At 40.2% G+C, this 11,585-nt stretch overlaps 1 protein-coding gene across 1 annotated transcript in view; it reads right to left on the reverse strand.

Moving 5' to 3' along the window:
- LOC135208691 (signal recognition particle 14 kDa protein-like) overlaps positions 1-9,840 on the reverse strand; it is a 48,388-nt gene extending 38,548 nt beyond the window's left edge. The window contains exons 1-2 of the mRNA XM_064241142.1: positions 9,683-9,840; positions 5,405-5,477 (exon numbers count right to left, since the gene is read on the reverse strand). Coding sequence (XP_064097212.1) covers positions 5,405-5,477; positions 9,683-9,715 — 106 coding nt within the window. The 5' untranslated portion in view covers positions 9,716-9,840. The remainder of the gene's footprint in view (positions 1-5,404; positions 5,478-9,682) is intronic.
- Positions 9,841-11,585: the final 1,745 nt, after the last annotated feature.

An 11,585-nucleotide genomic window follows, 5' to 3' on the forward strand; every position in this document is an offset into this window, starting at 1 on the left:
TCAGCGGTTTTTAGGCACAGAGGCCACGCCTGTCGACAACAAGGACTCAGACCTTTTAAAGTCTCGAGACCTCGAAGGTTCAAACAAATGAGGACCTCATTCATGACCTTTTAAAGTCTTTCGAGGACCTCGAAGGTTCCTAAATGAACCTCCATTCAAATGGACCTTGGATGTCCTTAAAAATTCTTAATGCACTTTCGAACCGCTTCAGGCAGCGTCTCTTCGAAACCTGACAAGGAAGGCTCTTTTCCTAACTTCTCTTGCGACGGCTAAGAGAGTTAGTGAAATTCAAGCGTTTAGCAAGTTAATGGGATTCAAAGGGGACAATGCTGTCTGCTCGTTGAACCCAACTTTCTTGGCGAAGAATGAAAATCCTTCGAACCCTTGGCCGAAGACTTTCGAGATCAAGGGTATGTCAAGTCTGGTGGGCCAAGAAAAAAAAACCAGAACCAGAGAGAGTCCTGTGCCCGGTCAGGGCTCTCAAGTTCTACGTGCATAGAACGAAAGAGGTAAGAGGTCATCAGGTAATCTCTGGTGCTCTGTGAAGAGACCAGAGTTACCTTTATCGAAGAATGCTGTTGCTTTCTTTCTAAGGGACATCATTCGGGAGGCTCATTCATCTTTCCAGAAGACTGATTTGAGCCTCTTCCGAGTAAAAGCGCACGAAGTTCGAGCCGTCGCTACCTCTTCTTGCCTTCCAAAAGAACATGTCAATCAAGGACATCCTTGATTGCACCTTTTGGAGGAGTAACTCCGTCTTCGCCTCACATTACCTAATGGGATGTGAGAACGATTTATGACGATTGTAATGCACTTGGGTCCATACGTTTCTGCGGACACAGTAAATTGGTTGGGTCCGGAAGTATGCTTCTTTCCCCTAAAATCCCTTAGTTAGGATTAGGTTAGTTGTTTTGTGTTTTTAGGTTGTGGTGAGTCTTATGTGAAGATCTCCCATCCTTTAGTTAGTTTTAGGGTTTTTTTGTGAAATAGTTGGTCAGGTGGTGGTCAGTTGCTTCGTTGCCCTCATTTGTATGGCCTCGATGGTCTTGTCACGCTGAGGTCTCGCACCCGTTGACAGATCATCCAGAGCGCACCAGCACTACAGGTCTCCACCTGGCTGGCAACTCCGTTAAGCAAAAAGCAGCCTTACGTGACAGTAAAATCAAATTAGTCTACTTTGCAAACAGGTAAGGAACCAAGATGCATATCATCTACTTAATTTAAGTTTCCTAAAAAATCCTATTCTGTCTCTTCCCACCATCCGAAGGTGGGATTCAGCTATACAGTAAGTCCTCGGGTTACGCTGGTCTCGACTTACGATGTTTCGTGGTTACGAACGCGCCCCCATAAAAATATAAAAAATAATATTTTGCGTCGTTCCGTCTTACGCGGTTTAGCGTCGTAAGCAACGTAAACAAACGCGAACTAGTTCCGGGCGCACGGCGGAAGAATACGCTTTGTGGGGGAGAGGACGGCGTCGCTTCGCTACGCTCATTCCTCGCCCATACGCCATTTTGGTTGTTTACACTGCCTCTCTCTCCCTCGTGTGTATCGTTTTTGTAACTTTTTGCTCTTTGTTATGGCTCCCAAGCGCAAGGCGGACTCTTCTGATGGTAGTGCATCGAAGAAAAGAAAGGCCATCACCATGGAAATTAAAGTGGACATTATAAAGCGATCTGAGAAGGGAGAAACGCCAACAAACATTGGCCGCTCGCTTGGCCTTAGCCGTTCGACCGTTGCTACCATTATCAAAGATAAAGAGCGCCATCGTTGAACATGTGAAAGAGGGATCTGCTCCTATGAAAGCGACAGTGATAACTAAGCAGCGTAGTGGTCTAATAATTGAAATGGAAAGGTTATTGGTGCTTTGGTTGGAAGACCAAAATCAACGGCGTATCCCAGTCAGCCTTATGGTGATTCAGGAGAAGGCGAAAAGATTGTTTGAAGCGTTGGAAAAAAGAAAAGGGGGAGGGAAGTGAAAGTGAAGAGTTTGTGGCTAGTAGGGGTTGGTTTATGCATTTAAGGCTCGGGCCAATTACCATAACCTTAAATTGCAAGGTGAAGCTGCTAGTGGGGATGAGAAAGCAGCGAGTGAATTTCCTAAAGCGTTGTCTGAGATAATTAAGGAGGGGGTTATTCTGCTCAGCAAGTGTTTAACGTAGACGAGACAGGTTTGTTTTGGAAAACCGTATGCCTAACCGCACTTACATCGCCAAGGAGGAGAAGTCAGCACCCGGTCATAAAGCCAGCAAGGAGAGGCTAACTTTACTTCTTGGGGGTAATGCTGCTGGCGACTTCAAACTGAAGCCCTTGTTGGTGTATCAGGCTGAAAATCCAAGGGCACTCAAGGGCATTTGGAAGGGTCAACTACCAGTAATTTGGAAGTCCAACAAGAAGGCATGGGTGACACTTGCAGTGTTTGAGGACTGGTTCGTAAACCATTTTGTTCCAAGTGTGGAGTTGCGGTATTGCGCCTCCAAGGGTATCCCCTTTAAGGTGTTGCTAGTGCTGGAACAATGCACTCCCCTGGCACCCCCTGCCAGCTGGGAGACTTCAAACCCTATAATGTCAAGGTGGTTTACCTTCCACCTAATACCACGGCCCTTTTACAGCCTATGGACCAAGGGAGTGATTGCTTCGTTCAAGGCCTACTACCTACGAAGGACAATTGCTATGGCTTTACAGGCAACTGAAACCAAGAAGGACTTGACTCTGAAGGACTTTTGGAAATCCTACAACATCCTTGATGCTGTAAAGAACATTGCTAATTCCTGGGAGGAGGTTAAGCAAACAAACATGAATGGTGTCTGGAAGAAAATTTTTCCTCAATTTGTGAATGATTTCCATGGGTTTGAGGACACAGTTCAGCTAGTTGTCAAGAACGTTGTTGCCCTGAGTAAGGAAATCAATTTGGAGATGGAGGTTGATGATGTTACAGAGCTGCTGGAGTCTCATGGCGAGGAGTTATCTTGCTGAGGACCTGATACAACTGGAGAAGCAGATGATAGAGGAAGAAGAAGAAGCACCCACCCCAGAGCCTAAGGCGTTTCACAAGGCAGGACTTGATAAGAGGTTTTGCAGAGTTGCAGCAAGCGTTGTCAACTTTTGAGGCTCAGGATCCCAACTTGGACAGGTTCACTAGGGTTTCCAGAGGCGTCATGGATTTGATGCAGTGTTACAAGGAGATCTTGGATGAAAAGAGGTCGCTCTCTGTTCAGACTAACCTGGAGCAGTATTTTAGAAGGTAGAGAGGCCTGCAGGAGATCCTGTACCCTCTACCTCAGCTGCCTCTGCTAATCCAGACTCGCCTGCCCCACAATCTCCAGCACCTTCTGAATGTTCTGCTAACCCAGACTCACCTGCCCCAGTATCTCCAGCACCTTCTGTTAGTTTCTGCCTCACCTAAAGACTCACCTGCCCCAACATCTCCAGTAGTATGTTCTGCCTCACCTCAAGAATCACCTGCCTCAGCATCTCCAGTACTAGTATGTTCTGCCTCACCTCAAGAATCATCTGCCTCAGCATCTCCAGCAACTTCTGGAGGTTCTTTTTCTCTTCACTAACCTCCCCCAGTCTCTCCAGCACCGCAGCTTCCTCTCCAGTGTGCAAGCCAATCAAACTAATAAAGGTAAGGAATTGTTCTCTCGTTGTTATTGATAGGTATTTACATTAAATCATGGTGGATTTTTCAATGTTCCCGACTTACCGCCTGAAAATCGTGTTACGACGCATCGTAAGAACGGATCAACGTCGTAACTCGAGGACCCCCTGTATATATATCTGTCAGGTAAGTGGCATGAACAAAATGTTTTATTATACAATTAAGTTTGTTCATACTTACCTGGCAGATATATATAATTAAAGTGCCCGCCCTCCTCCCCTCAGGAGACAGAGGCATTAATAAAAAATATGAATAGAAAATGGGAATGGTTCCTGATATCCGCCTCCCAGCGGCGGGAATGGGTACTACCACCTGGCGCCCACTGCGTGTGCCGCGAGTTTTGAAATTTCTGTCGGACGTCAGAAAATACAGCTATATATATATCTGCCAGGTAAGTATGAACAAACTTAATTGTATAATAATAATAACATATTTAGAGGTGCGAGTCCTTCCGAAAGCTCCAACCCCTGCATGGGGAGGACGCCTTTCGGAGGACGAGAAGCAATCTTTCAGGATTCGTGCACGCGCACGCACTTTGGCAGTCTGGGGATTTTCATCAGAAACTGCCGAAGGCACGCCAGATCGGTGGGGGTTCCTTGTAACCCTCCTTAGGAGGCTTTCGACATGCTCCCTCCCCGGGTCCTGGGGAGTCAGGCAGAGGTCCCGGCCTAGAGGCGAAACGAGGCCGATCTGACGCACCCTCCACTACACAAGGGGTATCACTGCACTTCTGCACTTCACTTTTACTCTCTAAAGCAAGCACTTTCGATTCTAAGTTACGAATCAAAAGAGTATCAGAGAAAGGGCAATTCCTCTACAGACACGCTAGGGCCCGAAGGCAACACTGCAGGGTTAGGAGTAACAATTACGAAGTAGCACTTCACAGCAATGAAGGAGAGCGAGCACCTCTCGTAGACATATCCATAGCCCGTAGGCCATCCTACAGGGTTAGGCAAAATAAAGTCTACAGGAAGGTTAGCAGGTTCACTACCCTGACTTTTGTTACTGATTAATTGCGTACATACGAATCATACGTCTTCCTTACGGAATTAGACATGTTTACTGATTAATTGCGTACATACGAATCATACGTCTTCCTTACGGAATAGACAAAGTCTCACACTCCTTACATGACAAATCTCAACAAAGAAGCAAGACCCATACCCCTCGTACATACCAAGTGCGGATCTACCGAAGCTTTCGGTAGCCACACCCTATCTTTGCAGACAACCCCGTCTGAAACTAGCCTAACTAGATTCAGATATTTTATGCAAAAATGAATCAAATTCAAATCAATTTAAGATAGCGTATGCCTAGCCACAAATCCCACAAATCCAAGTAAATAAATCAAAAGACAATTAGGATACTTAGCGGCAATGAAGTTTCCAAAATCCTAAGACGGAGGTACTGAAAACAGGTGTTTTCAGCACCGGCGACAGAAAAATTATGAATAGAAAATGGGAATGGTTCCTGATACCCGCCTCCCAGCGGCGGGAATGGGTACTAACCACCTGGCCGACCACTGCGTGTGTCGGAAGTTTTTAAAATTCTGTCGGACTTCAGAAAATACAGCTATATATATATCTGACAGGTAAGTTTCATGAACAAATAGTATTTTTTTGCACAAGTATATTTGCCACCTGTGACATAACCACACAATATAACATGCTATTCTCATTTGATATCTAAATAAAAAATTTACCTAATAAGAGCCTCTTTGATAGGGAAAAATGCACAACTTACATCTCTTAATTGAAGTAGTAACTGTCCCTTCTTTCCTTGAATTGTGGAACATGAGTGTTAACTCGGACATGAACTGAAATTTGAAAAAAATGAAAGGAGGCATTAATATACATATACAGTATAAGTATATAGTGATACTGTCTACTCCTCTCACATTTATAAAGAATATAGTACATACTATTAACACCTTTCATAAGGCTAACCCAAATGGTCTATCTATCATATACTAATGAATCATAATTCTCCAATGTAGCAACCATTTCAGTGGCAAAACCGACAATACAAACTGGGTTTAATTTCTTTTATTTTGGTATCAGATTAATTACTCACACAAAGCCTATCATTTATTAAAAATGATGGGTTGAGGTAATGTTGAATAATCATAGATGGGAAAAATTTATATTTGGTCTTGTCACAGTAGCTGCATCATTGGCTGCTTTACCTGCATTTTCATTTTTCCTTAAAACCTACATGTGTATGGAACCAACATACTTCAAAATTTATATAGTATTAATAACTTCATGTAATTTAAGGAATGACAACTTGATCTTTTAAACAAGAAAATTTTTAAGACTACTGTCAGGAGAAAAAAAAAAATTTTCAGTGCTGGATTACAGAAAACTTGAAAATGTTTGTAACTAACATTTTTTCATATTACCATTGCAAAAACAACAAAAAGACTAAACAATGGGGATTACTATTGGTTTATATTTAATTTAAACAATATCAAAGGTAGTAATACATAAAGGAATAAGACTGCAGATACAGATCAAAACAAAACACAGTATAAATTACATAATGCAAGAATTGTAACATTTTGAATATGTATTGAAGAAAGATACATAAATTAAAACATGTCTCCCCACACTTTAACTATTTTGGTCACACTTTAAATATTTTGGTAATTCTAAAAAAGGTTGAAAACAATAAAAACAGGAACATTCCATTGGAAACTCTCCTTCTGGGTGTGGTTACAGAAGCTAATATGGATATATAGTATTGTTACTACTGTGGCTGACCAGCACAAAATACTTAATACCTAATAATCCACATCTCGACACAAGTGGCAACTTTTCTAGCACAGATACAGTAGTATTTTACATATTAAAGAAAATAGATGCCAGATGAGAAGATCTAAAAGGACAGCAGAGTAACCTTCAATTACATTTCTTCTAATGAACTGGACTTACGGTAACTGACTGAGTGGCCACCTCTCTCAGAACGCAGCCACTTCTCGAAAAGCACTTGGATTATACCTTTATTCGTAATTTAGGAGAAAAACTTTATACTTTGAGAGGAACATAGAGGTCTCGGTGTGCTGCCTGGATGGGCCACAGCTGTTGACTGATGCTCATGGCAACAAATGAAAGTCTTGTCGGTCTAAAAAAAACAACTTGAATATGTGAACCTACAGAAAAAAATAGTCTTTAATGTTGTTGTCTCTGTTGTATCACCTATTTTACTGAGCTCCTGTTCGTTTGTTTGTGTGCTGCGGTCTCAAATTGTCATGGTGAAACCACACCTTCCAAATGACATCACGAAAAAAAACTCCACCCAAAAAGTGACATCTTAGACAATATCCAATCGTAAATAAGCACGTTTGTTTTCTCTGACAGGGAAGCAAGTACAGTCATTTTAATTAATGACAAGTTATTTAGTGTCACCGAGTCCTGTTTTTGAGAGCAAATAAACCTATTTTCCCCTAATTAAGTGTTAGTTGAGCCGGTACCATGAGTGAATTACCAGGACCATCTTCACGCTCTGATTTTGCTGCCAAGGAGTTTTCCATTAGTGTGCGAAAACTGTTATGTCAACTACAGAGATTTGAAAGATTGGTCTTTTGCCCAAAATCACGGGCTAATTAAAAGTAAACAAATTTGCCCGACATGTCAAAAAAAAAAAAAAAAAGCCTTTCGCTGTGATAAAAGTTATGTAGCCTCCAGGAAAAAGATAAAAAAAAAAAAAGTGTTAATTTTTGTGTCATATTCAAAAACATGGTTTGAGAATCTCATCTGGATGTTGATACTAATAATTTTGTTTTTTTATTTGTGTCCAATTGGTTCTCATATAAGTTTGCTCATTTTGAGCTTCACATCAGCAATCCGACCATCAGTGATTGGTGCTCATTTTGTAGGGAGGTGATAGTGAACTGGGCATTCAGACTGTCTCACAAAATTGGTGGGGAAGGGAAAATAGTTGAAATTGACGAGTCAAAGTTTGGGAAAAGGAAATATAATGTGGGGAGAATTATAGAGGGTCAGTGGGTATTTGGGGGCATTTGTAGGGAATCTAGGGAGTGCTTTATGGTTCCAACAAAGTGTTGCTTGGTGTCATTTAAGGAGTATATTGAACCAGGAACAACAATAATTTCCGACTGCTGGAAAGCATATGACTGTCTCACTAAGGAGGGCTACAAGGATCTACAAGTGAATCACAGTGTTAACTTTGTGGATCCTGAAACAGTTGCCCATACAAACACTATTAATAGAGAAGCGGTGGAGAGACGTCAAAAATTTGGTGCCAAAATATGGGTGACACAAAAAACATTTTGTGGGGTATTTAGCAGTGTCTTATTTTAAACCACAGATACAAGACCCCTTATGAAGGCTACATGCTTTTGTCAAAGCTGCTGCTGCATTGTATCCTCCACTCTAAGGTAAGTTATTCCTTGTACGTTTTGATTATCGTGTGAAATATGTTGTCAAATGAGCCCTGGGGCTAGCGTGCAGCGAAAAACACTTCTTGCCAGAACATACGAGCTTGCCAAGAATATTTAAATATGCGGATAAGGCGCGAAGTGTCGTTCCGCCACGTTCTTACTGACAGCACGCATTAACAAGAAAATCGGCAGTTTGCAGACATTCCACTCACTCCCATATGTGCTTGCCAAGAATCATTAAAAAAAGCAGATTAGGCGCATAGCGCCGATCCGCCATCCACTAGCCCTGGTTAGCGGCTCCTTTTAAATGTAAAGGGTCAATATTTTGTATCCAGAGTAAATGGTCAACCACAAAATTATGTACCCTCATGTGTCTCTACACCGGAATTAAGAAATTTCAAGCCGTCACCCACCCCAAACCCCCGGTTCCACACAGTGGTCCCCCAGGATTGTGAGATGGGAAAGGGGTGCAATTACTTAATGTTGTCAATATAAATGCTAAATTTTAGCATAATCGACTACATATGCATTGGAAATTTTTTTTTTTTCTGCAGACAAGAAACGGAGCTCTTGTTAAGATTTACCCTTATAAGACTAGCCTACCCTACCCTAACCCCAAGACCAGGGCCCTGGTAAGGTATCAAATATGGCAACACACATTGTTATAATTTACATGCATATTTCTAGGTTATAGGCCTAAGATGACATCAAAATCTCGCTAATGAGTAAATTCCAACAGAAATTACTAACGACTGAGAAATTTATAAGCTAGGGTAAAAAACCGCATGGTACAGGAGTGGACCATGTACGATCAATGTGTACAACCCCAAGAAAAGTACATTATAACACGTCCTGACACTGGAGTAGAGGTCTTTAGCTCCGTTTCTCACCAACAAGAAGTCGCGTCTGATGCCCATCTCCGATGTCAGGACGCATTATAATGTACTTTTTTTGGAGTTGTAAACATTGATCGTACATGGTCCACCCTTGTACCATGCGGTTTTTTACCCTATATAGCTATAGGCTAAAAAAATACTAAATTTTTCACCGGTCCTGGTGTTATGAGAGAGATTCAATTGAATATTTTCCCCATCCAAATAATAAACCTTCTTTCCCAAAGCTTTCCACATTAGAGTACCTAGGTACTACCTATTAACTAAGGTATACCTTCATGAGGGGATAACACCAACGTTAATCTTCTAATTATGGCATATCCCAAAACGGCGGATAAAAAATCACACCAAAAATTACGTACTCAAATATTAGATACCTAAATAGTAGTAGCCTATGGCCTAGGCTACTCCTAGCCACTAGCTTATATACCTATACCTAGGTAGGCTAGCTAACTATGGCTCAAGGTTTACCTGGAATATACTTACTTTCACCATACTTATAGACCAAACGTCGAAAATAAAGCCTGGCCTTAGGTCTAATATAACATTATAAAAAAAACTCACTATGTATCCATGGCTAGAAATGGTACGTCATACGGTAAATCCCTACCTTACTGCATGCCCGAGGCTACGTCATACTACAAGTAAATGGGCCTATAAACTCGGCATTTTACATATCTAACCCGGGTAAAACCTCGTAAATAAAGCAAGGCAATATCATATTACCACTTCATTGGTCAAATGCACTTGGACAGCCATAATTCGGAGAGTCGATGGACCACGCTTCTCACACGTCCGTTTGTCTATTGTTGCCAGCTGATATATGCCAAATCAGCCTTCGCGTTCGCTTACAAGGGTGTTCTTCTTCTTCTTCTTCCTCTTCGTGCTGCTAATGTACGTTAAGGCCTTCGCTTCCTATTTATTGTCAGAAAGGGTAAACTGATCAGAAATGTAAATTTTCAGAGTCCGGAGGGGGCAACACGAGAAATGTAATAAACGGAGATATAAATGGGACATTAATCAAAAAGCCCAAATAAAAAAAAGTTGAAATACAGTTTAAAATTTATATGACAAATATACAATGTTTAACTACACAAAAGTTAGTAGAAATAGAAAGTGTTATAGACGATGATAATAAGATATTTTGTTTAACTGAAACTCATCAGAAACTAGACAAGTTAGCATTACCTAATTAAGGTATAAATAAAATAGAAAATACGAGGGAGATGAAAGATAAAAAAGGAGGAGGGTTAATGATGCTACATAGAAACAGTGATAACACAGAGTTAAACAAGGTGGAGACCATTAACAAAGATTTATTGTATGTTAAATGTAAAAATACAATGATACTGTTCATATTTTTTTGTTGTTTTTATACTTATCAGTAGGAAATACAGAGGATAAAAATAGAGATAAAGCAATAAAATTGGAATGTGAAAACATTATTAAAAACATAAATGCCATGAATCATTATTAATATTAGGAGATTTTAATGGCCAAGTAGGTTCCTTGTAGGCCATGTACTTGCAGGAACAAAAGCGATTACTGTCTACTTTGCATATTTTGTATCATATCTCTTTTTGGACAAATTTGTACTAATAGTTGTATATTTTGACAATAAAACAAATAACTAACTAACTGTGCGCAATGGAAGAATATGGAACCAATGTAGTACCAATGTAGTTAATTTAACAAATACAGAAATAGAAAAATTGCAAAGAATAGAGAATGGGGTTTATAGAAAAATATTAGGAGTATGTAGAAATACAGTAGTAGCCACATTAAGGGGGGAGATAGGAGGATATTCCGTGAAAAGCAGAATTATGAGTAGAAAGCTAAGTTATCCAAATAATACTATAAATGGACGAAAAGAGTTACTGAAGAAAATTATAGATATGCAAGAAAAGGAAAGAAAATGGTGGAAAAGTACATGCTTGTAATTAAAATCAATTTAAGAAAATTGGAAAGAATGTCCAAAACTAAATAAAGGACAAAGCCAGAATCTGGGACAGTGAAGTGGAAAGAAGACTTGGAAAATAAAGTGACCGTAAATATATAATGTGGAGAAAAGGTAAAAAAGATGAAGAAATTCATGACAATACTTTTAGTTCGATAGGTACTTCTCTTTAGAGCCAGAACCAACTCTCTACATTTAAATATAACAAAAAGGCATCAGAATGGGAACACCTGTTGTCCTTTTTGTGTTAATACAGAAGAAGACATATTTAATTTCCTTTTATATTGTTGTACTTGCAGAGAACGCATTAAAGCAATTGGACTTCAGTAACCTTATGAAGAGAATGAAAGTTATATCGTTGGAAAATTTATATTTACAGATCACAATGAAATAAGAAAAGGAACCTTATACATGACGTGGAAAAAAAAAAGAGAAAAGGGAATGAAAGAGCTCAACAATTGAAAATAACTCTTACGATTAAGAGGCGCCGTTGTAAAGGCATTGCCTCGACCCATAACCATCGACCATGCCAGATGGCATATGGCTTAATGTTTTTTTATGCGAGAGGGGGCTTATTATAGTGTATGCTCATGTTTTTCTTAGTTAAATGTCTTTCACTTTTCTTTCTTTTCCTATCTTCTAACGAGTGGTTATGACATCCGAACACAAAGA

Source organism: Macrobrachium nipponense, chromosome 35 (assembly GCF_015104395.2).
Source record: "Macrobrachium nipponense isolate FS-2020 chromosome 35, ASM1510439v2, whole genome shotgun sequence".
NCBI classification, from domain to species: Eukaryota; Metazoa; Arthropoda; class Malacostraca; order Decapoda; family Palaemonidae; genus Macrobrachium; species Macrobrachium nipponense.